Genomic DNA, 27,934 nt, shown 5'->3' on the forward strand with positions numbered 1-27,934 from the left:
CAAGTCGGCTTGCTTTGACTCGGAGGGGTCACGGAGTTTTTTTTTTTCATTTCTCAAGTCAACTTGCGGTGGCTCGGTGGGGTCACGAATGTGACAAGCAGCTGGCTGTAACTTGGCGGGGTTACGAAGGTTGCTGTGGATCGGCGGGTCCACAAAGATGGCCTAGCAGGAGCATGCACGGACTTGAGGCAGCGGGAGCTGCAGTTACAGTTGCAGCAAGAGGTTCTGCAGCAGGAGCTACAGTGACACCAGCAGCTGCTTGTGAGCGGCAGCCGGAGGTGCTGGTGGTTTGTGGCTACAGCAGGAGCTGTGGCAGTGCCAGCAGGAGCTGGTGGGGTGTCATAAAGACATTAGTGGTCCAGGTCGCACAAACTCTTAAAGGGCCAGTACAAGCCCAGAGACATATGTGTACAGTGCGAACTGGGGCCTGAGAGTGCTGTGGGGGAGAGAGTGTGTACCTGAATGGTTCAGGGTGCAAGATCCTGGAGAGTCAGTGTTGGGAGATTCTGGGAGAAGTATCGGATCCCTGGAGCATGTGCTACGACCTTGGACCTGGTGAGGCGTGAGTGTTGGACGGTCTCAGGAGAGACGGACGTCCTGAATAGCACCCGCTGAGGCCCTGGACCTGGTGAGGCTGGTGTGTTGGGAGACCCTGGGAGGAGGGTCAGATCCCTGAATAACACCCGGTGAGGCCATGGACCTGGTGTGGCCGGTGTGTTGGGACTCCCTTGGAGTAGGGTCGGATCCCTGAGTAGCACCCGGTGAGGCCTGTGTGTTGGATGGTTCCAAAGTGGGGACGGACGTCCTGAATAGCACACAGACAGGCCACGTGTGTTTGCAGAGTCAGTGACGGCCCTGCGTTGGGGGGGAAGCTACCAACCTTCTGCAGGTCTGGATTGTCAGGAGTGCCCTGGTCACACGGACAGTGATCCCAGCAAGGCAGCTTCCCCTGGAGAAAATGGGGTTGTGTCCCAAAAAGGGGGGCGGTAACCAAAACGGCGATGGTTGCCCAAAAAGGGGTGGAGTCCCAAAATGGGGTGGTATCCCAAGAGGGACTAGTGGTCCAAAAAGAAGTGATGTCACAAAAGGGGGCGATATCCCAAAAGGGAGTAAGTGGCCAAAAAGGGGTGGAGACCCGGGGAATGGTGGATACCCAAAAGGGGATGGAGCTTCCCAAAGTTAAAGAGGTGGCACAGACAGACGGTTGCCAGGGGCAAGTGTACTATGTGTGTCCAGTCTGCTATTTAAACTACCCACCCGGCAACAAGCTACGAGTGTGTGCCCTGCAGATGAACGAGACAGAAATGTACGGACAGGTCGATTCTGGGATCCCGGTGACTCTGGTGAGGGTGGCGCCCCAGGGATTTGTAATACCCAATAGGAAGGTCAGGGTCACTTGTGTTCATGGGAGTACTATGGACTATCCAGTGGCCAGGGTGATCCTTGAGATAATCTGGGACAGTACCAGACAGGATGTCGCTATAGTCCAGAATTTATGTTGTCCAGTAGTCATAGGCCAGGACTCTGATCTGTTCTCTGACTTGTGGGAGAGGGGAGTGGCTCTACAGCAGGAGGATGGAGGGCTCTTAGCTGCGGGGGTTGCGTACCTTAAGGCGGTAATACCTCCTTAAATTGATGGGTCAGACACAAGGTTGCCCGGAAGAAAGGGTACGTTTGCCCAACTTACTGACCAGAAGTCACCTGATGGGTACCACAGTGTGACAGACAGTGGAGCTGACACCCCAACAGAGTGCAATTTGTGCATTTACCATACTGTAGGGTGTGACACAGGCACCGGGGGTGACTGTACCGTGTTTTCGCTGTTAGCCACCACTAGGGCAGAGGACAACCTTGGGCAGACAGAAGCTCGAACCCAGAGTAATGATAGTGCACCACAAGGTGAAGGCAGCATGACGCTGGTAGTCCTACCAGAATATGTGACCGTTGAAGATGGGGAAGCTCCGGGAATGGGGTCTAACACTGTTAAAAATGGGGACCGCTGTTTACAGGAGGACTGGTCGGGTGGTGGTGACTCCCATTCAGACGGTGACGACAGTGGCAAGGAGTGCAGTAAGACTGACTCAGGTCTAAATGGCAAGTCTACTGCCCATCACCAGAGACGTAAAAGGCAGAAAGGGGCTGAACAAATGGCTCCATCTGAGAAGATGGATAAGGAGGAGACAGAGATCTGTCAACAGCTGGCGAAGGAGTGTTTAAAGGTGGCAGATTTACAGGCCGAAATAAAGACAATTAAAGAGCAGATCGTACAAGAAAAGGCCCTGAGGCAAACGGCTGAGCACAGAGTGGATGACCTGGAGAAGGAAGTCTCTGAGCTCAGAGGTCACCTATCAGCGTGTCAAACCATGAACCAGGCCATATTGAAAGATATGGAGGTGCTCAGACAGGCCCAAGAGAAGCATCGGCAGGAGCGTCTCTGGAGAGAGGATGAGTGTCGCTGCCTGGCAGAGGAGCAGGATACAGCTCTTCTGGAGCTCAAGATAGAGGAGGCTAATGCCCAGCTCCAGAAACACACGGTTGATGGGGAAATCAAACTGTCACACTCTCTCGGTTTGAGTGCAATGAAGGAAAGTGAGCTGGAGAGGTTGACCAGGGAAGGGGCCTCCATGGAGGAAGAAATCCCGCAGAGGAAGGGGCCCGCAGGTGGACACATAAGGGAGGTCAGCGTCTTAGAAAACTGCGCTGTCTCTCAGGACAAAGAGGTCCAACAGTATGTTCAAGAAGGAGAGACTCCGGGTTTCAAATGCATAATAGAGATACCCGAAGACATGCGAGAACTGTGTGCTAGTGAGGGTGTGCATGAGGCCTTTAAAAAGGCAGTAAAAGCATCCAATGTGGACTGGGCTCTCGAAATGAACCAGTTGGTGATACTGGTGGATAGCGAGGTCACAGAGAAGCGGGTGGCTGTCCTGAGGGATATGCATCTGCAGTGTCTCCACTCGAAACAGAGGATCATGGTGGGTAATATGAAAGCCGCTCGATGTCTGGAGCTTGCGAGGGAAGCTCACAATTGACTGGGCTTGGTGGAAGACATCATTACGGTACCCAGAAATCTGGTGGGGAAAGTCATTGGAAGACTTGGGGAGGTGATAAAAGAGTTCGTGGATAAATCCGGTGAGGTGAGAGAGGATTCCACCGGATGGTGAAGTCCGGGTAGCAGATGAAGATGGCATGGTTCCTTTCGTTGTTGTTGGCTCAGTGGAAAGCGTTGGGAACCTCCGCATGCTCCTGGAATATCGAGTGACGTACCTACAAGAGGTAGAGCAGCTGAGCCGGAAAAAATGCAGATTAAGGAACAGCCACAGGAGTTGGAAAGGAAATGGCAACTGCTTCCTGCCCGGGATATGGAGAGACGAGGGGCTTCTCTTGAGACGGGCAGTACATCATCTGAAACAAAGGGGGTTAGAAGGGATGACTCCTCTGTTAACTCAAAGGCTGAAGCCCAAGGCAGACATACTGACCGCTGGAGGCGGGGGTGGCCTAACAAAGAGGTGATGCGGAATGACGCCCAAAACTGACTGAGACGTCCTCTCGACTTGCGGGGCAAGGTGACATGGGTGACCGGTCTCGAGGCCGCGGGTGTGTGACAAATGTTAAACCCCACAAGTTTGAACAGAGGGGGTATGTAATGCAGTGACCCCTCTGACAGCTAGGGGGGCACTATGTGGGCTTCCCAGGTCATGCATACAGACGCTCCCTCTGTGGTAATGCAGAAACAATGACTGGCAGGGTTGTGAATGGCCGATATATGTCACACTGATGGATGCTCCCTGAGATGCAACCCAGAGTGTTTTATTATGAGTGCATGTGAGCACTAATATAACTGTTAGTGCATCTGGGTCTGGGTTGCGGGTGGCTATGAGAGATAGGAGGGTCAGGCTACCCATATGACCTCACCTTTGAGTGAGGGTGCTGGCTGTACCCCTGTTTTCCTTCAGGACCTGCAGGTATGTTCAGGACCTGCCATGAGGTCATGACCAGGTGACCAGTCATGTGATCCATACCTCACCTGGGGGTGGGGTTACAGCCTACATAATGAAGGTGTGTTTAGCACATGAGAGAGTGTTGGGAGTCTGGATTGTGCACATACTTCCATGTGTCCAGGTGGGACACTACAGGAGTTGTCTGTGACCTGGGAGGTAGAAGGCCTCCTGTGTGTGACTCCAGGCCAACCCTGCTTGCTGGATATCGCACAGCCTGGGGAAGCAGTGCTGGCTTTCCTGAACCAGAGGAACGAGGTCTGTGAGATACCTCCAGAGTGGACGGTGGGACAACCGTGAGTGGTACTGACCTCGGTCAGTAAGAGACTGTACTGTCCTATGGAACTGAGTGTTTACCGGACATTGCCCTGGCCTGTGTGTGAACAGGGTCTGAGGGAGCAAAGCTCTGTTTATGGACATTATTATTTTATGTTGCCGGACCTAAAGGCTGACTACTCTGTGTTTGTGCTGCTGGGGATATGGCGCAATAAACCCAGGAGAACTTTTAAGGAAATTGAGTTTTCCTGTATGTTATAGCGCTGCCAAGTGGGCATTCCCGAATGCACTCAGTGAGCGCTGCCTTACAATGGATACACTTTTGCTGTTTAGCAGATACCAAATTTTTTTTGCTCCAGTGTCATTTCTTGATGCCAAATTGTTGACAGTGATGTCTTACTATAAATCATATATCAACTGTTGCCCTTCTGGAGAATGTTCATAGAGATTTATAAATTATATTATCCTCTTGTGCTTTAAAACTTAGACTTAAAGGCTACTGATGTCAGGTTTATTGACTGTAATAGTAAAAAAAAGACATAAACACACTTATAAAAGCAATATGATGTAGTGTTTTATCGCAAGATTTTGTAATGACCTGCTGTTTCACACTGGTAAAGTAAGGTAATATAGTCATTTGCTGTGTTAAGATAAATAAGGAATTACATTTATTTAAAAAGGCATATCTTACACTTTTATTTATTGAACTCTGGCATTTCTCTAACATAAAATATTCTTGGTCAAAAGTTCTATATGCAACATAAAATCAGAAAGACTTAAACCCAAAGACATAATTTAACACAAAGTACCTTAAAACTGCCCATGATTAATCAGCAATATATTCCATATCATTTAGTCATAAATCCATATCCATCATTAGACTAGAACCAAGTTAGCTAATTGCATTTGCCTATTTGTTTATGAACAGCCTTGATTATAACATACCGTACATAGGGAAGCGTTTTGTAGAGTATGGTTAGACAGTGGGCATAGTAACAATAAAATATTTACAATAAAATGAAATATATGTACCTCTTCTTTAATTAAACATTGGCTTTATCTAATAAAACATATGCATGATGAATTGTAGTCCATGTTCAAAGGAAACTGTCCTTAACAAAAGGTATTTACCTGCAGTTATAGCAGTAAGTTGCAGGAAAACTACATTTTAAACATGTGGAGAACTCTTATTGGTGTGGCTGAAGGGAAGAGTTGAAGGTATAATATCCCTACAGCCGCTTGCTTCCAGTCATCGGGGCGGCACTGGGACCATGATCAGTCAGCCCTTACTACTCAGTAAGCACACACTAATTTCTCCTTGACTATGTCCTGTCCTGTACACATGCTACACAGCAGGATATCAGTCAAGGATCTGGGGAAGTGTTTACAGCATGCTAACTGTGGAGTTGTGACACTAGTCACTACTCACGGACAAGACGTGAGTTAAGAGGTCCGGGGTTAGATACCAAGAGGGCTTGTTATAAACAAAGGGGTAAGGCAAAGGCATTGTCAGGACACAGTCCGAGTTTAGAATTCCGGGAAGGTAGCAGATAAAGACAAAAGGGCAAAGCAAGCGGATAGTCAGAGGCAAGGTTGGGCAAAAAAAATCAAATACAGGAACACAGAATACAGTGCAAGCGCACACCACTTGAACTAAGCTACAACTGGCACTAACTGGAGTCAGAGAGACAGCTAAATAGCCAGGTAATCACTCGAATAGGGGACACATGGAGGAAAGTCACGTCCCTGTCCAAGATTGAACAGCTGAACTGCCATTCACTGCTTCCAGGTACACGGATAGGTGAAATCGTAATAGTAGCAAGTAAAGACTGTTCACAGCCACTGTGACTGAAAGCGAGCAGCTGCAGTGAGAAAATAACTTAATTTCTCCCTGCAGCCGCACCAATAAGACTACCTGTAAATCATTAAATTACTTCTATGGCTGCAGGTAAACATAGATTTTGATAGTTCCCTTTAAGAAGCAGTGCCAAAAAGCTGGAGGACAATCCAGAGTGGCCACAGGAGTGTGCTCCTGGTATTGTTAAGTATAACCTTTTAATATTTATAACATTCATCCTTTGCAATATTTTATTGGTCAAGCCAGTGGATAGTTGTGGTTAATGTCACCGAGAAGGCCCGATTCATTACTGCATTTGCTCCTTCTTTTTGTCCAGTTTCTTCTTGTTTTAACCTTTTTCTTGATTTATACCAATTTTGTCTTTTAATTTGTGACTATTTTGAACTCTATATGTGTTTACCTCATTTTCCTTTTCATGTTCGCCACTGTAGACCTTGTTTTTATTTTCCAGATGTTTGCAGCTGGTTCATCAACTACAAGTTTTTAAAAAGTAGCAACATTTCTGCGCAAATGTAGTCCAGTTCCCCTTGGAGTGATTTATTTTTGTGCATCTGGACATATTTTGCGCAATTTTTTTTTTTACATTTTAGCGGATCATTTGCCTGCTCTACAAAGATGCAAAACATGGTTAGAGACAAAAATAAAGAGCTTTTTTGATTCATAAAGTCCACGAACCGTGTGTGCTATGTTGAAGAATGTGGTGCAAAAAAAAAAATAAGGTGGCGAACCCCACAAAACACAAAGAGAAACCTTGACTTAAAAAAATGTAAATCATGAATCGGGCCCTTAGTGTTTAAATTCCATGTGAATTCCAAAACAGTTCATATAATCCCAACAAGTAGAGAAAATCATTGCTGTGGGGACTTCACACAAAACTGAAAGTTTCTAGTCAGCTCTGTTAGTCAGCCTGTAAAGGCCACTGGTAAGATTCTGAGTAAGGATATCATGGTTCCGGTTCTTCCAGACTACAGCTTTTTCCACAATACAACAGCAGTGACCAGCAGATGATTGTCCTAGGAGGATCTATCAATAGAGTTCAATAGTGTTCACAAAGGAATACTGCACAAGACTTTCTGATATGTCAGTCCCACTACAGAGAATATTCTTGCAAAAACTTTGAAAGTATATAGTCAGTATTCTTTCTGGACTTCAATGGCTTTCCTAAAAGAAAATAAAAAACATATACAACATAAATAAATAATACAACATCTATTAAATGTGTTGTGTAGCATAGCCATTACAAAATGCCTTTTTTGATACTTAGAGGTAATAAAGGGAGTCTCACACTTGGATCTCATCTCTATTATAAATCACATCATTCAGGACCTGCCAAAATCAATTGCAGTTAGTGAGAGCTGTGCAATAGCCGTGCGTACAGGGCGGTGTAAGAGTTCAATAGTAAGTCTATGGGTTCATGCACCTGCTGAAGATCCCCATGGCTTCCATATTGGTGCTTCCGTGAAGCTTTATAGGAGACTATTACTTTTACCCAAATGCCAGAAATCCTGTTATTCGGACATTATAATCCCCTTAAAAAAACATCATATGTATAGGACCCCAAAATGGTATCAATAAAAACGTCAGCTTGCAAACAATAAGCTCTCACACGGCTTCCTCAACACGGACTTATAGTTGTCTTTCACATTTTTTCAGACACAGTTTCAAGGTTCTGAGAACGGATACATTTCAATACTTGCAACTCCGTTATATGCTACTCAGTTTAGTACTGTCCCTTTGTCTGTTGGGTTCTTGAAGCTCAAAGAGTTTTTGGGAACTACTGACCTATCCAAACTCTAAAAGATAGAGAAAAGCTACAGACTTAAACCAGGATCACCTGAATATGCAAATATATTTATTTTATTGGATACAAACAGACATAACTAATTAAAAACATTTAAAAAGTCATACACATGACACACATAGCAAACCCTGCTAGCCCAAAATAGAGCTGTAAGCTCCCCCAAAACAATAATACACACAAGTGGTTTGTAATAGCTTATGTCCCAAATGGCAATACAAAATAGACAAAGTTAATATAAATGTCCGTTATAGTGACATACACAATATAGTTAGTAAATGTGAACAATTAGCTCTACCCATGCAGGGCTAAGAAAATTCATATCCACCTGGCACCTGTATACTATTGTGGACCATAGGGATACATAGTCATAAACCTTAATGGCTCCAACCACCACATGTAGAACAAATGGACATAATCCACAATAAAGAGGAATGAATGTTCCCAAAAATACGAGATACGATAATAAATGTCACAAAAAGCATACAAAGGGAAAAGAAGTTCACATAAATGCGATACTTATCCCACAAGACAAGGACTCGATATGGTAGTCTATTAGTATCTAAGACTGGGGGAGGTTGCGGAGATGTCCTGCCCGACGCGTGTCGCCACCGCCAGGTGGCTTCGTCATTGTAGATTAACAAATATGAAGCAGCTGCAGCGTTACCTCATAGGTCATATGCTTTGAGCGCAGCCATCAGAGAGTCCATGGCAACATGTATACAACACACGTGAGTGGAAAGTAGTTCCGGAATAACCGGAAGTAAATACTATATTCACAAAGCTCAGAGCAGTTAACAGGCAAGTCCTGACGTAGTAAGCGCTTGCACAGTCACATAGTGTTAGGCGTTGGATTTCTGTAGCTGCACAGCAGAGATCCCGAGCCTTGCATTCAGCAGTCTCCCATTCCTCTCCGGCCGCAGAGGAGGCTGCTCAGCAGACTCGTCGATCCAGGTGCTCTGCTCAGACCAGCTCTGTAGGTTTGGTTGCTGCTGCCACCTCTGGTCCAGCTATAGCAACGCATGCTGGTTAGCAGCGAGCTACTCCAGGGACTAAGTCCTCCTTTCGGTCCACTTAGCATGCTCTTGGGACGATCTCTCATTGGAGATCGGAGGTCACATGCTCAGGTCCTTCTCCAGCTCAGATTGGACCATCAGGAAGGTCAGGAAGGTCCCCGAACGACGCTGCTATAAAAGAGCCGCATGGCCGCACGGCCATGCGCTAGTATAGACTCTTATGCTGCTTTGTGTGTATGATGATGGATGCATGTATCTGGTGACTGACTCATTAAGACTCCCCTCCCTTTGATACGCATGTTGGTTAGGGGTTGAGAGTGAGAGTCAGCGCCAATGGGTGGCTATGCTCAAGCCACTGTGCTCCCAGTAGTCTACGCACACTAGCGTTCCACTGTGCCTCCCTGCTACAGGCACTGCCGTACTGCACCAGGTAGCTGTGACCACCGTGCGACGTCGTGCGCACCTCTAGCGCTTTCCTCCTTGTCCTGGGTGGTTAGTGGCGTCCGCCGAAGCAGCACTGTGTGCACTTGGTCCGATTAAATATATTATTACCTTTTGCTAGCACCACAACCGCGGCGCCGAGGGCTGATGGTCTAGAGGAGGAGCTCTAGTCCGTTGTCTCTAGGACAGGGCTCTGTGATCCTAATTAGCGCTCACTCAGCCGAGCTCTGTGAGTTCAACAGGCTCCGGCGTTTGTTTCAGCGGCTCTGTCGAGTAACAGAGTTCGCCTATATTCACACTGGGTGAAGTTAACCCACGAGTAAGCAAGCGTTTAGCCACCATCTTGTTCCACCATTACTCAACAGCAGGTTCCATCTCTGTACTGTGGACTCCGGGCTGCGAATGCACCTCATGTCTCCTTTCATATTATTTGGTGAGTTCCGCAGTCCCTAACACATAGCACATCCTAACAGCACAGACATTAAAGGGCCTGTCACACTAAGCGATATCGCTAGCAATATCGCTATAACGTCACTGGTTTTGTGACGCAGCAGCGATATTGCTAGCGATATCACTATGTCTGATACTTACCTCTGACCGGCTCCCCCACTGGTTATCACTGATCGTGCAAGAACGTCCTGGACTGTTTCTCGTCGGCCACTTCCTGCTGGGCTTCCTGTGGCGCCAACGAGCGACGCGTGGACGCGGGCGGGAGGACGTCAGGATCGCCTCGTCTGACAGGTAAGTAGCGACCCCCGACCGCTGCTATGTCGCTGGTGAGATCTGCCTGTGTGGCAGCTCACTAGTGGCCACTTAGCAATGCACCAGCGATCCATATCATTGTCGGGATCGCTGGTGCATCGCTAAGTGCGACAGTACCTTAAGGGTGAAAGTGTGTCACTGGTTAGGGAGGAATCCATAGTAACGGAAGATACAAATACAGCGTTTCTCATGGCGTGCAAGGATATTTATTGCACAACGAAGAAACAAAAAAGAAAAATGCTTATGCAGTATCACAAGGTATAATCAAATGCAAAAAATATGAAAAGATCGATCGCTAAAATAATGAGCACTTTATGCCACAGCAATAGCATATGTGTTGGCAGTTGGGAAGAAAGAAAGCAATCGATGCGCATGTCATGATGTAACAAGCGCTTGCGCAGTAACAAAACACCTCCACACATTTAATTATACTTTGTGGCATTGCATAAGAATCTCTCTTTTATCTTTTTCTATCGTCGGCATCATATGTAATCAATACTTTGGTATGCCAGGAGAAATGCTATGCTGGTGTTACTATGGACGCACTTTTGCTTCCAATGTTTGTACTATTAGGAGGTGTTTTGTTACTGCGCAAGCGCCTATTACATCATGACATGCGCATTAATTGCTTTCTTTCTTCCCAACTGCCAACACATATGCTATTGCTGTGGCATAAAGCACTCATTATTTTAGCGATCGATCTTTTTATATTTTTGCATTTGATTATACCTTGTGATACTGCATAAGCATTTTCCTTTTTTATTTGTTCGTTGTGCAATAAATATCCTTGCACGCCATGAGAAACGCTGTGTTTGTATCTTCCGTTACTATGGATTCCTCCCTAACCAGTGACGCACTTCCGCCCTTAATGTCGGTGCTGTTAGGATGTGCTATGTGACTGCGCAAGTGCTTACTACGTCAGCACCTGCGCATTAACTACTCTGAGCTTTGTGAATACAGTATTTACTTCCGGTTATTCCAGAACTACTTTCCACTCACGTGTGTTGTATACACGTTACCATGGACTCTCTCTGATGGCTTCGCCGCCGCGCTCAAAGCATGTGACCTATGAGGTAACGCTGCAGCTGCTTCATATTTGTAAATCTACTATGTATTTATAGGGTACCCTCTGGTATAACTTTCAGCCCCTGACGAAGCCACCTAGTGGTGACGACACGCGTCGGGCATCTCCACAAGCTCCCCCAGTCTTAGATACTAATAGACTACCATATCGAGTCCTTATCTTGTGGGATAAGTATCGCATTTATGTGAACATCTTTTCCCTTTGTATTCTTTTTGCGACATTTATTATAGTATCTTGTATTTTTGGGAATATTCATTCCTCTTTAATGTGGACTATGTCTATTTGTTCTACATGTGGTAGTTGGAGCCATTAGGGTTTATGACTATGTATCCCTATGGGTTCACAATAGTATACAGGTGCCAGGTGGATATGAATTTTCTTAGCCCTGCATGGGTAGAGATAATTGTTCACATTTACTAACTATATTGTGTATGTCATTATAATGGACATTTATATTAACTTTGTATATTTTGTATTGCCATTTGGGACATAAGCTATTACAAACCACTTGTGTGTATTATTGTTTTGGGGGAGCTTACAGTTCTATTTTGGGCTAGCAGGGTTTGCTATATATGTCATGTGTATGACTTTTTAAATGTTTTTAATTGGTTATGTCTGTTTGTATCCAATGAAATAAAATGTATTTGCATATTCAGGTGATCCTGGTTTAAGTCTGTAGCTTTTCTCTATCTTTTATGGTTTGTTGTTTGCAGACTTCTTGTGTATCCCTTTGTGTGGTGCCCTCTTAACTTTTTTGACCTATCCAAACTCCTTACCCTTAGGCATTCAATGCTGATTTATCGGTTTTGACTGAAGAGGAATGGAATGAGATGGAGAGCACCTTCTACTCTTCGGTGGTAAATGCTAGAGTTAGTTTAAACCAGTCTAAATTTCTTAATAAGGTTTATTACACCTCTGATAGAATAAAAAATTGGTGTATCGTCATGTGATTTATGTTTTCAGTGCAAGGCAGCAGTAGGATCCCTTTTGCAATGTTTGGTTATTGTCCCAGGATGTCCCCCTTTTGGTCAGAGGTGAGTTCCTTAGGGTTCTGCCCCCTCTGGTGTGCTTGTTGGGAATTTTGGACGATCTCATCACCAGAAAGGTGATGGGTCACAATCATGGAGTGGAAATCTATGGATCTCCCATCCCTTTGTCACTGGATTCAACTGGTAAATAAATATATTCTAATGTACAATGACTTGTACAGGAAAGTCACCTATAAATTTGAAAAAGTGTTGGGTAGCTAGTTGGAGGCAATAGACACTGTTGTAAAACATACTGGTTGAATTTAGTGTTGTGAACTGGTTATTTGGCTATGGGTGATCTCTATATACATATTGTGCTTTGGAGGTTGTGGGGGAGGGGATTTGGACAGTATGGTTGCTAATGGTGTTGATGTGTGAATGGTGAATGGTGTGATTGTTCCCATTGATGGAGCTCAGGTTTTTTTAATCTATATACATAGATACATACATTGTTGACATCTATATTTCAATTATATAGCCTTGTGATTGCTTTACCAAAGGATATAGTATACCTTGTGAGTTTTATAATTACTTATTGTAAAACCAGTGATGAAACTGAGCACATACCAAAATTTTTAACCGTTGTTTTATTGTCATGTATAAATACAAAAAAAGTTGATTACTTTCACTAAATGTTAATAAAAGATTTGAAAGAAGGAATGTGTCATCCATTGTATATTTATTGTTATCTTAAAATTGGAATACCTCTTGTTTATGTGCTTTGTCTTGCTGATGAATACCATTGGCAGAACCTGAGTTTCCAGTCATCTAGCAGAAATTAAAAAAACAAATAAAATCAAATACAATAATTCTGTTAATACAATAAAAAAAGTCTGAGCATAAAAATTCTACTATGAACATTCATAAGAATGCAATAATATGACAGAATAACCATGAGTGTTGTACGGCTTTATAAGGTTTTGAGCTGGCACAGTAAACCAGTCATTTAAGTTCTGAAAATGCAAATTATACAAGTTATTTCCTAATCTATGATGAAGAAGATATTTCTTCTTAAAAACTATGATTCTGATACTTCTAGTTCATATTATGGTGGCAAAAAAAACTAAATTGAACCTCTACATTGTTTAAAATCTTGGGATTGGAAAAGATATGGCTCGAAAAAATGTCTTAGGCTTGGTTGATCTGCAGCCTCCAGAAGTAACAGTGTTACTCATACCACCTTGCCCATAGAAAACATGTAGGGCCCGATTCATCATTTGCTTTTAAGTCACTTTTCTTTTTTGCCTTGTGGTATTCATTGGCATTTTTTTTGTACCAAATTCTACAAAATGGTACATGAATTTTGCACAAGGTCAAAACTTGACTTTAAACTTTAAAGTGACTTTGTTTAGCAGATAAATAGACTTTTAAAAAAATAGGCAAAGGATAGGAAACAGCAGTATCCCTAAGCAATAAGATAAAATATACAAATGTAGCGCTGACACTAATAGCTTCCAGAGGCAGCCAAGACATACAGCAACTCTGGGTAGAAACATTTTCTACTTTTATTGTTATATTTTTCTCTCGCTAATTGTGTGATTGGGAATTCTTAGGCTTTGTTCATATGATATTCAGAGCCTATATATTGCTCCAAAATAGTATCACTTTGACCTTTATTAACCCTTTCGCGCCTGAGCCTGTTTTTGCCTTCGTGACCAGGCCAATTTTTTCAATTCTGACCAGTGTCACTTTATGAGGCCATAACTCTAGAACGCTTCAACGGATCCTGCTGATTCTGACATTGTTTTCTCATGACATATTGTACTTCAGGATAGTGGTAAAATTTCTTAGATATGAACTGCGCTTATATGTTAAAAAAATCAAAATTTGGCAAAAATTTTGAAAATTTTGCAATTTTCAAACTTTTAATTTTTATGCCCTTAAATCAGAGAGTGATATCGCACAAAATAGTTAATAAATAACATTTCCCACATGTCTACTTTACATCTGCACAATTTTGGAAACATAATTTTTTTTTTTTAGGAAGTTATAAGGGTTAAAAGTTGACCAGCGATTTCTCATTTTTACAACAAAATTTACAACACCATTTTTTTTAGGGACCACCTCACATTTGAAGTGAGTTTGGGGGGTCAATATGACAGAAAATACCCAAAAGTGACACCATTCTAAAAACTGCACCTCTCAATGTACTCAAAACCACATTCAAGAAGTTTATTAACCCTTCAGGTGCTTCACATGAATGAATGGAATGTGGAAGGAAAAAATAAACATTTAACTTTTTTTCACAAACATTTTACTTCAGAACCATTTTTTTTATTTTCACAAGTGTAAAAACAGAAAATGAACCACAAAATTTTTTGTGCAATTTCTCCCAAATACACCGATACCCCGTATGTGGGGCTAAACCACTGTTTGAGCACACGGCAGAGCTCAGAAAGGAAGGAGAGCCGTTTGACTTTGTCAATGCAGAATTGGCTGGAATTGAGATAGGACGCCATGTCGCATTTGGAGAGCCCCTAATGTGCCTAAACAGTGGAAACCCCCACAAGTGACCCCATTTTGGAAACTAGACCCCTTAAAGAACTTATCTAGATGTGTCGTGAGCACTTTGAACCCCCAAGTGCTTCACAGAAGTTTATAACGTAGAGCCATGAAAATAAAAAATCATTTTTGTTCCACAAACATGATCTTTTAGCCCCCAATTTTTTATTTTCACAAGGGTAACAGGAGAAATTGGACCCCAAAAGTTGTTGTCCAATTTGTCCTGAGTACACTGGTACCCCATATGTGGAAGAAAACTACTGTTTGGGCACACGGGGGGGCTCGGAAGGGAAGTAGTGACGTTTTGGAATGCAGACTTTGATGGAATGGTCTGCGGGTGTCATGTCGCGTTTGCAGAGCCCCTGATGTGCCTAAACAGTGGAAATCCTCCACAAGTGACCCCTTTTTGGAAACTAGACCCCCCCAAGGAACTTATCTAGATGTGTGGTGAGCACTTTGAACCCCCAAGAGTTTCACTAAAGTTTATAATGTAGAGCCGTGAAAATAAAAAAATCATTTTTTTTCCAAAAAAATGATCTTTTAGCTCCCAATTTTTATTTTCACAAGGGTAACAGGAGAAATTGGACCCTAAGAGTTGTTGTCCAATTTGTCCTGAGTACGCTGGTACCCCACATGTGGGGGGGGACCACTGTTTGGGCACACGGTGGGGCTCGGAAGGGAAGTAGTGACGTTCTGGAATGCAGACTTTGATGGAATGGTCTGCGGGCGTCATATTTCATTTACAGAGCCCCTGATGTGCCTAAACAGTGGAAATCCTCCACAAGTGACCCCTTTTTGGAAACTAGACCCCCCCAAGGAACTTATCTAGATGTGTGGTGAGCACTTTGAACCCCCAAGTGTTTCACTAAAGTTTATAATGTAGAGCCGTGAAAATAAAAAAATCATTTTTTTTCCACAAAAATGATCTTTTAGCTCCCAATTTTTATTTTCACAAGGGTAACAGGAGAAATTGGACCCTAAGAGTTGTTGTCCAATTTGTCCTGAGTACGCTGGTACCCCACATGTGGGGGGGGACCACTGTTTGGGCACACGGTGGGGCTCGGAAGGGAAGTAGTGACGTTCTGGAATGCAGACTTTGATGGAATGGTCTGCGGGCGTCATATTGCATTTACAGAGCCCCTGATGTGCCTAAACAGTGGAAATCCTCCACAAGTGACCCCTTTTTGGAAACTAGACCCCCCCAAGGAACTTATCTAGATGTGTGGTGTGCACTTTGAACCCCCAAGTGTTTCACTAAAGTTTATAATGTAGAGCCGTGAAAATAAAAAAATCATTTTTTTTCCACAAAAATGATCTTTTAGCTCCCAATTTTTATTTTCACAAGGGTAACAGGAGAAATTGGACCCTAAGAGTTGTTTTCCAATTTGTCCTGAGTACGCTGGTACCCCACATGTGGGGGGGACCACTGTTTGGGCACACGGTGGGGCTCGGAAGGGAAGTAGTGACGTTCTGGAATGCAGACTTTGATGGAATGGTCTGCGGGCGTCATATTGCATTTACAGAGCCCCTGATGTACCTAAACAGTGGAAACCCCCAATTCGAATTCCAACCCTAACCCCAACACACCCCTAACCCTAGCCCTAACCCTAGCCCTAACCCTAGCCCTAACCCTAGCCCTAACCCTAACCCTAGACATAGCCCTAGCCTGCCTACCTGCTTTTTTTTTCTTAACTTTTTTTTTTATTTTTGTGTTTTTTATTTTTTGTATTTTTGACTCATAGTAACGCCACTTCTCCTCTGATCTCACACTGGCAGATGATCAGAGGAGAAGCAGCGTTACTATGTGACAAGATCGCTGCCCGGCACATAGTAACGCCACTTCTCCTCTGATCTCACACTGACAGATGATCAGAGGAGAAGCAGCGTTACTGTGTGACAAGATCGCTGCCTGACACAGCTGTGCCAGGCAGCGATCAGCTGTGCCAGGCAGCGATCTAGTCACACTGTAACGCTGCTTCACCTCTGCTCATCTGTCAGCATGAGCTCAGAGGAGAAGTCGCGTTATAATGAGGGAGATCGCCGGGAAACAAGCAGCTTTCCCAGCGAGCTCTCTCATTGGCTGCTGTGACGCGACGTCATCAGGACCTGAACCAATCAGGTCTCGATGACGTCGGGGGTCCCAGCATGCATTGTGCACCGGGATCCCCGAGTTATAAGGTATGAGGGGGTCCCGGGGGGCACAAAACCGCCGACAGTAGATAAACGTCGGCGCTGCACAAAGCCCAGCAAGCGCCAACGTTTATCTACTGTGGGCGGTCGGGAAGAGGTTAAGTGTTCCTTATTTTTCAGTAATTTTATAACAAAATGGAAGCCAATCAGCAACAAAACCAACTATATCTCTATATAACGTAATCTGAATAGAGTCGATATGTAAATAAATACTTATAAGGAACCTGTCACCTCGAGCAGGTGCCTCTTAATTAATCATGAATGTCTGGTGAGTGGGGTGTATCTTGCCACTAATCTTAAGGGGGTTTTACACTAAGCGATATCGCTAGCAATATCGCTAAAACGTCACTGGTTTTGTGACGTTATAGTGATATTGCTAGCGATATCGCTATGTGTGATACTTACCAGCGACCGGCTCCCCCGCTGTCCATCGCTGATCGCGCGAGAATGTCCGGCTCCATTTCTCGTCGGGCGCTTCCTGCTGAGACTTCCTGCTGTGACGACGAGCGACGCTGGACGCGGGCGGGAGGACGCAGGATCGCTGTGTGTGAATGGTAAGTATCGTGCGCTGCGTCGCTGCTGCATCGCTGTGAGATCTTTCTGTATGAAAGCTCACTAGCGATCATTTAGCGATGCACCAGCGATCCTGACCGGGTCGGATCGCTGGTTGGATCGCTGGTGCATCGCTAAATGTAAAAGGGCCTTTACTCCAGTCAGGAACTGGAGAAAGATTTCTGGCATAAGGTGCACCACAGATCGACATCAATTAGACAAGCCGTGGGGTCATGACCCTGATATACTCTCGTGCCATCTATGCTCTGGTCAATTTGGGGGAGCCTGTAAGAAACTAGTGTGAAAACACCAAAAGTTTCAACATGTTTGATCACCTCTGATGCCAAAATTTTGCAATTGTTCAAAGCAATTTACGCCATAACTATGGCAAAAATTTTTTAATGAATTTGAGCCTTTATTTTTATATGCCGCACTTGTGTATTTTGGACCTGATATCTGGTTTTCTTTTCTTTGTTTTTTTTTTAGAATGTATTAAAAGTGCAAAAAAAAAAAATTAAAGTAAAATAATGAATAGTGATTGACTGCATGTGGTTATTGAATAATGTACAGTTGAAACCAGAAGTTTACATACACTATATAAAAAGACACATATGCATGTTTTTCTCAATATCTGACTTGAAATCAGAATAAGCCTTTCCCGTTTTACATCAATTAGAATTACTATCATTATTTTTATTACTTACTGCAAAGTCAAAAGTTTACATACATTTCATTGGTATTTGATACCATTGCCATTAAACTGAATGACTTGGGTCAAACGTTTGGGATATCCTTCCTAAAGCTTCTCACAATAGTTGGTCGGAATTTGGGCCCGTTCCTCCTGACAAAACCGGTGTAACTAATCCAGGTTTGGTCACTTTGCTCGCACCGGCCTTTTCAGCTTTGCACATAAATTTTCAATAGGATTAAGATCAGGGTTTTGTGATGGCCACTCCAAAACATTGACTCTGTTATCCTTAAGCCACTTTGTTACCATTTTGGCAGTATGCTTTAGATAATTATCCATTTGGAAGACCCATTTCCGCCCAAGCTTTAAAGGTACTGACACACTAAGCGATATCGCAAGCAATATCGCTATAACTTGTGACGTTATAGCGATATTGCTAGCGATATCGCTGTGTCTGATACTTACCTACAACCCGCTCCCCCGCTGGTTATCGCTGATCGCGCGAGAACGTCCAGGACTGTTTCTCGTCGTCACCTTCCTGCGGCGCTTCCTGTGGAGAGACGAGCGACGAGCGTGGAGCCAGGCGGGAGGACGCAGGATCGCCTCGTCTGACAGGTAAGTAGCGACCCCCGACCCCTGCGATGTTGCTGGTGAGATCTGCCTGTGTGGCAGCTCACTAGCGACCACTTAGCGATGTACCAGCGATCCTGGCCACGTCATATCGCTGGTCGGGATCGCTGGTACATCGCTAAGTGTGACAGTACCTTAACTTCCTGGCTGATGCCTTGAGATGTTTCTTCAGTATTGCCACATAATCTTCTTTTCTCATGATGCCATCTATTTTGTGAACTGCACCAGTCCCTTCTGCAGCAAAACAACCCCACAACATGAGGAACATTTTGAACAGCTGACATGTGCCCGCAATAGGCGCAGGTGGAATCGCGATCCACCTGCGCCTATTAATTAGTTAAACGCCGTTGTCAAATGCTGACAGCGGCATTTAGCTAGCGCTTCCGGCTGCGTGGCTGGAAATGTGGGCATCGCTGACCCCCGTCACGCGATCAGGAGTCAGCGATGCATTGGCATAACAACCAGAGGTCTCCTGGAGACCTGTATGGTTGTTGCTGCCTGATTGCTATGAGCGCCACCTGGTGGTTGGCGCTCATAGCAATGCTGTATTTCTGCTACATATAGGCGATCTGAGCATCGCCTATATGTAGCAGAGCCGATCAAGTAGTGGATGCTTCTAGCCTCCCATGGAGGCTATTGAAGCATGCCAAAAGTAAAAAAAATGTTTTTAAAAATATGAAACAAATAAAAAAAAATAACAGTTCAAATCATCCCCCTTTCGCTCCATTCAAAATAAAACAATAAAAAAATCAAACATACACATATTTGGTATCGCTGCGTTCAGAATCGCCTGATCTATTAATTAAAAAAAGGATTAACCCGACTGCCAAACGGCGTAGCAAGAAAAAAAATCAAACCGCCAGAATTACGTTTTTTTGGTCGCTGTGACATTGCATTAAAATGCAATAACAAGCGATAAAAAGATCGTATCTGCACAAAAGTGGTATCCTTAAAAATGTCACACACGCAAAAAATAAGCCCTCACCCAACCCGAGATCACAAAAAATGGAGATGCTACGGGTCTCGGAAGATGTGCAATTTTTTTTTAAACAAACTTCGGAATTTTTTTCACCACATAGATAAAAAAGAACCTAGACATGCTTGGTGTCTATGAACTCATAATGACCTAATGGCAAGTCACTTTTAGCATTTAATGAATCTAGCAAAAAAATCCAAACAAAAAACAAGTGTGGGATTGCACTTTTTTTTGCAATTTCACCGCACTTGGAATTTTTTCCTGTTTTGTAGTACACGACATGGTAAAAATAATGGTGTTGTTCAAAAGTACAACTCGTCCCGCAAAAATAAGCCCTCACATGGCCATATTGACAGAAAAATAAAAAAAAGTTATGGCTCTGGGAAGAAGGGGAGGGCAAAATGAAAATGCAAAAACAAAAATACCCCTGGTATTTAAGGGGTTAATTTGGCTTTTCTTTGTTTCTTTTGGAGTAATGGCTTCTTCCTGGCAGAGTGGCCTTTCAGCCCATGTTGATACAGCACTCGTTTCACTGCGGATATTGATACAATCATATAAGCATCCACCATCATCTTCACAAGGTTTTTTGCTTTTGTCCTCGGGTTGATATGCACATGTTGGACCAAAGCACATTAATCTCTGGGACACAGAACCCATCTCCTGCCTGAGCAGTATGATGGCTGGACATTCCCAGCTTGTTTGTACTTGCATATAATTGTTTGTACAGATGAACAATGTATGTTTATAATGTACAGCACCATGGAATCAATGGTTCTATATAAATAAATAATAATAATGATGATGATGAACAAGGCACATTCAGGTATCATGAATTTGTACCCAAAGAAGAGCCAGACTTGGGCAAGTCCACAATACTCTTCCTGATATCTTGGCTGACTTCTTGAGATTTTCCCATGATGCTACACAAGAAGCAGTGTGTTTCAGGTGTGCATTAAAATACATCCACAGGTGTGTCTCTAATTAACTCAGAAGCTTTCAAACACATGGCATCATCATATGGGCAGTCCAGAATTGTTTAAAGGCATAGTAATCTTGGTGTATGTAAACTTTTGACTTTGCAGTAAGTACTAAAAATGCCTTAAAACATTCTCTATCTCTCTCCTTATTCTGGCATTTGGTAAATATTAATAATTATGGTAATCCTAATTGACCTAAAACGGAAAGGTTTATTCTAATTTCATGTCAGATATTGAGAAAAATATTGCATATGTGTATTTTTATATAGTGTATATAAGCTTCTGGTTTCAGCTGTTTATATATTTTTTCCTTAGTCAAATATTATGCAACTGTAACAATTACAAGCGAGAAAGAAAATATAGAGTAGTATATTAGTATTAAAGGGGTTGTCCCATGAACAAAACTTAATTTTAATCAATAGATCTTGGAATATTATCTTCCACAATTGGATGTGTTTAAATAAAATGTACCTGTGCTGAGATAATCTTATAAATGTGCCCCTGCTATGTACTGTGTAATGACCGTGTCTGACCGTGCAGGAACATGGTCTGATCATATCACATCTCCTGGGCAGAGGGGGACGCAACAGAGAATATACAGACACGACAGCAGGGGATCACAGCTGATTCTTTCTGTGAGTTGTGATCCCCATGCAGTAATTTCTGTATACTCTTTTCCTTCCTCCCCTGCCCAGGAGCTGTGGTATGATTAGATCATGTTCCTGCACGGTCAGACACAGCCATTACACAGCACACTGCAGGGGCACATTTATAAGATTATCTCAGCACAGGAACATTTATTAAACTCATCCAATTGTGGAAATTATAATTAATCGAAGATTTATTGCTTAAAATGAACTTTTGCTTGTGAGAAAACCTCTTTAATATAATTGGATCGAATGTTGACATGTGGTTCTTGCTGTACTAATGTGAGAGGCACCAGGTACTGAGTTACCTAACAGTCTGAGCATTTAGTTCTTTTTCGCACATTAGATTTTTATGTATTTTTTTGCACTAAAAAAATGTAGCATTTTATAGTAACAGTAAATGCATGAGATTTCTAAAATTTCATTCACGTGGTGTGTTTTATGCAGTTCTTTAATGCATATTATTTCAGTGTTTTGGCTTCCTTTTTTCCCCATTGAAATCAATGTGGATTCCAAAAAAAAAACGCATCAAAACGAATCAAATTGGTACCAAAAGCATATGTAATTTCGGTTACTGTTTTCTAGCCATAGCCATGCAGAAAAAATAGCAAAAAAAAGGTGTGTAATCATACTCTTAAAACACTGATGTTCCTTCACTAGTGAACTCAAATAAGATTAGATTACTTCAAGATTTACCTGAAACTTTTCAGCATTGCTTCTCATGGCCTCCATTAACTTCTCCGTTTGATGACCTTGGTCAAGAGCTATTCGCAGAGCATCTTCAGTGCTGACTAAGCGATGCTGCAACCGTAGCACCTCTGATTCTGTAGCTGGATCTATTAATGAATATCTTCTCTGATCTCCCATCGACTTCTCTTTATCCTGATGTATAGAAATAAACTAGATTACAACAAAGAACTATTGCATGAAACGTTAAAAAAATAATTCCCTGGATAGTAAGTTATCCCCTGTCCAAAAGAGGATCCAGAGCTCCATTCTTTGCGATCCCCAGCAGTAGGATCCCCAGAGATCCCAAGAATAGGGCTTGGTAACCTGGGAACTGGACATTGCAGAGACCTGTCTTGGATTGACTAGAGGTGCGCATGCTTGACCTCCGCTTCAGGCATTGTCTATATGACATTACCTGTGTGACTCGGTCTTACGTACCAGAACCCTATTTTCAGGATCGCTCAAGTAGCGATCTGTAGGGGGTATGCCATATTACAGTTATACCTTTGCCTTTCTCGTTCAATCCGATGCTGTATGTTATCAGTGTATGTATATTTGTTAAATATATAATGGTACTGCTACACGACTAAGTGTATTACCATTTCTATACAATGGTACTGCTACGCTGTTTAGTGTATTACCGTTTATTGCTTAAGGTATTTATGTGTAGAATGCTATACTGTTGTAATGCAGCTATGTTTAATAGGGTAAGTGCAGTTATAGGATTGGCCACAAGATGGGGCACATTATAGTTGTAGATAGAGTACTGTATATAGGATAGTAGAAGCCAGCATATGAATAGTTAAGCGGTAGGAGGGGCTGCTGTGTGGAAAGCAAGGAGAGATGTTAGGTTTGGTAAGAAGGGCCCGGGCGCCCGAACAGTCCACATGGGTTATAGGCCCAGGATGCCACAGCAGGCCTGCAACGTTAAAGCAGTGAAGCCCAGCAATCCGGGGATCCTTAGGATAGAAGTACCATATTGAGTATCAGTATTGCAGCAGTTTGGAAGAGAAGAAAGAAAGCAGTCTGGGAAGAGTGCAGGGCGCAGATTGTCCAATATGTGGCAGGTCATTATGTGGTCTGATGCCCTTCAGTCCGGGGCGAAACGGACGAGGGGATCTCCAAATACAGTGAGCCTGGACAAGGAGGATGCTGCGGTACCGCCAAAGGCAGTATTACCCCGTAATGTACTGGAGGACATGGTAAGTAGTGCAGGGAAAGATGAAGGAACATGTAATGTGCAACCTGTGATTAATGCTGCGAAATACGTGGATGTCCTGAGAAATGGAAACAGTAAAGATGTACAGTTTCAAGTGGAAATGGATTGTGTCTCAATTCTTGCTAAATCATCTGCAGACTGCCTTCAGTGACACAGAAGAGAACCTGATGATGCTGGACCTGGAAACATAGGTATGCTGACTAAGGGACACTATGTTTATGTGAGGGGAGGCCAGGGTGTGATGGAGCAGAAGTCCTTCGCCACGACTACCACCCTGGCCGAACTTTACAGATCAGTAAGTTATTCCCTTTCCTTTGAATAGAGGTTAACTTGCTCTCTTGGGAACAGCCTTTTAAGATGTAATATGGATATTGTGGCTCATTCAAAAGTTAAAAAAATATATAAAATCAAATATCAAAATGTAATATTTTTGTTTTTACTCACTAAAACCAGCAACTTTTCTCTAAGTGCTTTGATTTCTTCTTTTAATTTCTGTTCTTTCGATCTCCAGTCTGCCTTATGTACCTCTCGGCTCAGGTCTTTCTCTGGCCCTGGAGAATGACGATTGGCTTCAAGTAGCAAAGCTCTTAGTTCGTTTAGGCTCCTGGTTTGTCAGTGACAAGCAAAAAGTACAAGACCTTCAAAATACTATCATTTGATGTATTTGAATACATGAAAAACATAGGCCATACTACACTTCTTTTACATATTACTCAAACCTAATACAATATACAAGGCTCCCACCGTATGGTTAGCAAAATAAAGGGACCACGTGAGATTAAAATCTAATATATACTTACCTTGTAATGTCTTCACATCCTGTTCCGTCCAGATGTGTCCGGATCCCAGAATTCCAAGCGGCAGAAGTTCACCGACCGCCATATTGGGACACCCAAGTGATGGGTGTCTCAATATGGAAACTGCTGGTGGTACCAGCCTTTTGCGCAGTACCACCAGTGGAACACCGTCACACCACACACACTGTATACGCCGTACGCATCACACACACACACAAACACACACTGTATATGCCGTACGCACCACACACACACACAATGTATATGCCGTACGCAGCCTCTTGCGCGGAACACCATTGCCAACAAGCCGCCACCGAGATCAGCCGAATGATTCACTGACCGCCGCCATCTTTGTACAGGAGGAGCGTGTGCGCAGTTTTAATGTGACCGCCACTATCTGTCTGCACAAAGATGGCGGCGGTCTGATTTACTGCGCCTGGGCAAATTCCGCACGGGCGAGGTGAATCATTCGGCTGATCCCGGCGGCAGATGGGGTTTTCCCACGAACAAAAGTTCATTTTAAAAATTGTATGTGTCTGACCATGTACGGAGCATACCACATCTCCTGGGCAGGGGAGGAAGCAAACACAATACTGACATTACAGCAGGGGATAACAGAGGATTCATTTTGTGAGGTAAAATATTTCACTGACTGTTTTTAAACAATATTTTACCTCACAAAATGCATCCTCTGCAATCTCCTGCTGTAATGTCAGTATTGTCTTTTGCTTCCTCCCCTGCCCAGGAGCTGTGGTATGTTCTGTACATGGTCAGACAGAGGCAATTTTTAAAATGAACTTTCGTTGGTGGGAAAACCCCTTTAAAAAGCAAATATCAACGCCAACATGGGGTAGACAGGTCAAAGAAAAGAGCACAGACGGGAGAAGTCTGCACATGGGGAAAGAGAGAGTGGATAGGTGGGTGAGCACATGGGGGGGAGAGATTCTCAACGCTGCAAAGCCTGCCCCCATCGTGACAATACCGCCCTCCCGATGCGATAGCATCAGATCTCCATCTAGTAAAAGTAAATAAAACCCTTTTCTACCTGTAATGAGTGCATAGAGATTAATACAGCTGGTAATAACTTAAAGGGGTGGTCTCACAGCTAGTAATAATGTAAAGGGGTGGTCTCACTTTCAATCTTAAGGTGGAAATCGCTTCTCTGGCTCTCTTCTTCCTGCTTGCCGGGGGTCGGTGTGCTCCTTATGATTGTCACTGCATGATTGGAGCAGCACAGGGCCACTGAAGCTCATCCAGCCATCAAGCCAGCTTCAGAGCAGCGTTTACAAGCTACATATGAGTAGCCAACAGTTTGTAAGTACACACTCCCTGCCTAGGAAACCGACCACTTCTCAGGTGGCCAGTAACCTTCTCAATGACCTGTAAACTATAGGATCAATAAACCCTCCATTCTTGAGAACAGAGAGAGTTTTCAAGAAGAAGTAAATTGCAAAGTTGATTATTTTATACAAATATTGTTTATAGATAAATCAATGAAAAATGTGTTATAGATATACTGTACTTGGTGACCCATGAGAGTGAAATAGCACACAGAATATAATTATAAGGAATCTGATATCATAGTCTGGTTTCTCTTACCTCTCTTTCTTGAGTAACTCTTGACTGATCATGACAAATTGACCCGATGCCTCATGGGACTTTCTGGAAAAAGCCTCAAGTTCCACCTCCAGTTTTTTATTATCTTTAACTAATGAATCCATCTTCTTGTCCCCTGATTTACATTTGCTCTCAAGCGCTGTTGGTTATATAAAAATTTACTAAGAAATATAATATCTTTCAGCATTTACAGATATGTTTTATACTATAATAACTATATGACAATAGAACACTATAAGTTAAAGGTGTTTTCCACTTTCAAGAAAGTGGACTTGAAATGCTCTAAAATACCTAGTACAACAAACAGAGCAGGTTCTCCCCAGGTTCAGCGCCGGATCCCCGCCACTGTACTTTAAGGGGAGATCTTCAGACTACTAAAATTTGTCTATTTGTAATACAAATTATTAAAGGGAAGCTATCATTAGAAAATTACCTTTTATTAAATTAGGTTTTTTTATGAAATGTATTTTTAAAAAGTTTTTGCAACATTTGTTTTGTTTTTGTTTTTTTTTACATATCACAGACTCTGTTAAAAATTAGAAATCTTGCAATTATCTAACAACACATGTACATTAGTCACAATGTAACAGACTCTGACCCCACCTATTGTTTTGAAGCAGCTAATAAGCATGTGCAAAGGTCATTGTGAAGGGAAGGGGAGCAGGGTCAGCTGTGATAGCACCTTTTGTGACTGCTGGATCCTGTGTTATCAGTTGTGTATAGAGGTGGAATCTGTCTGTGTCAAGGCCCCGTTACATGTATCAATGTCCCAGCGATCCCACCAACAATCCGACGTGGATGGGATCGCTGGGACATAGTTAGACAGACCCACCAGCGATCAGGAGCAGCGAGCATGCTGGTTTCCAATGTAAACAGCGGGTATCTAAGAGCCGTGCGGCTCTTAGATACCCGCTGTTTACATTGGAAACCAGCTCCCAGCGTCGCTGATCGCTGGTCTCTCACTGCCACACGCAGTGATGCGTGCTGGCCAGCGGAAGACCAACGATCAAAAAACGGCCCAAGACGTTCAAGCGCGATCAGCAATAGCCGGCAGGGGGGCCGGTCGCTGATACATGTCACACACAGCGATATCGCTGGAGAGATCGCTGTGGCGTCACAAAATCAGCGATCTCGCTGGCGATCTCGCTGTGTGTGACGGGGCATTAATCCTAAATACTCCTGTAAATGCTTCCTCAAAGAACAGGAAGTATGAATCTAAAAAAGCCCCATTGGCCATTTTGAAAATTGCAAGATTACTAACTGTGTTCTTTTAATAAAGATTATGATGTGAACATTTTTTTCTCTAAATTAAATGTAACACAAAAACTTAATTTAAACAATAAGTGACTTTTTCATGATAGCTTCCCTTTAAATGATGACTCAATTGCATATAAAAACACATAATGAAGTTATACATAAAACAAGGAAATACTGCTAGGTCTCTTGCATAAAAACCAAAGATATATGCTTACCATTTATTTGCGCCCTTAAAGATTCGATATGAACCGACATAGATGATACTTCTTTGTCTCTTTTACTAAGTTTGAGCTGCAGATCTAAATACAGAAAACAAACATTTTAACCCAGGGTATGCTACCTAGATAAATATGCATGGAAAATACAAAGAAATACATATTTTTTTAATGAATAAATATTGCATATCCAAGCCTATACAAAATTACAGGGCAGCTGCAAGCTGTGCCACATTCTGCCAGGTCTTGGTTGTCGCTTTCTATTAGTTTCGCTATACAAGTCCAGTGTCATTGAATTTGCTCACGGTCTTGTGTTTTGTACGCATATTTTTGCGCCAAATATTGTTTACATGATGCCTTCTAGAATTAAAAATGTGTTATACGAAAACTGCATTTCAGTTTATCCAAGCTAATAAAATTATTTTAGCAAGCCTAAAATGCTCTAAGTTTCAAAGTTTCCCAATAAACATAATAGAGGAAACGTAACCTCTACAGTTTGTAGTGGTGGACAAGCTGTGGATCACAGTTTACCTGTATATTGGAAAATTCTCCTACAGTTCTACAGGAGTAGCTGTAGGTGTGGAGCAACTGTATATAGACGCTGAAGCAGCTGAACATTGTTGACTACCTATGGATGTGCTAGCAATTAGCTTTTGATGGCAAGAACAATGTCGTGT

At 43.0% G+C, this 27,934-nt stretch overlaps 1 protein-coding gene across 1 annotated transcript; it reads right to left on the reverse strand.

Moving 5' to 3' along the window:
• Positions 1-4,823: 4,823 nt before the first annotated feature.
• Positions 4,824-27,362, reverse strand: LOC141088649 (CAP-Gly domain-containing linker protein 2-like). The gene is made up of 6 exons (XM_073574796.1): positions 27,258-27,362; positions 25,768-25,924; positions 23,816-23,975; positions 22,120-22,305; positions 12,967-13,029; positions 4,824-7,293 (listed from the first exon to the last, which is right to left on the reverse strand). The coding sequence occupies exons 1-6, from the start codon at positions 27,295-27,297 to the stop codon at positions 7,282-7,284; spliced, it is 618 nt and encodes a 205-aa protein (XP_073430897.1). The 5' UTR covers positions 27,298-27,362; the 3' UTR covers positions 4,824-7,281.
• Between the last annotated feature and the right edge of the window lie 572 nt (positions 27,363-27,934).

This window comes from Dendrobates tinctorius, unplaced genomic scaffold (assembly GCF_039654945.1).
Source record: "Dendrobates tinctorius isolate UK_male_01 unplaced genomic scaffold, ASM3965494v1 ptg000007l, whole genome shotgun sequence".
In the NCBI taxonomy this organism is placed as follows: domain Eukaryota; kingdom Metazoa; phylum Chordata; class Amphibia; order Anura; family Dendrobatidae; genus Dendrobates; species Dendrobates tinctorius.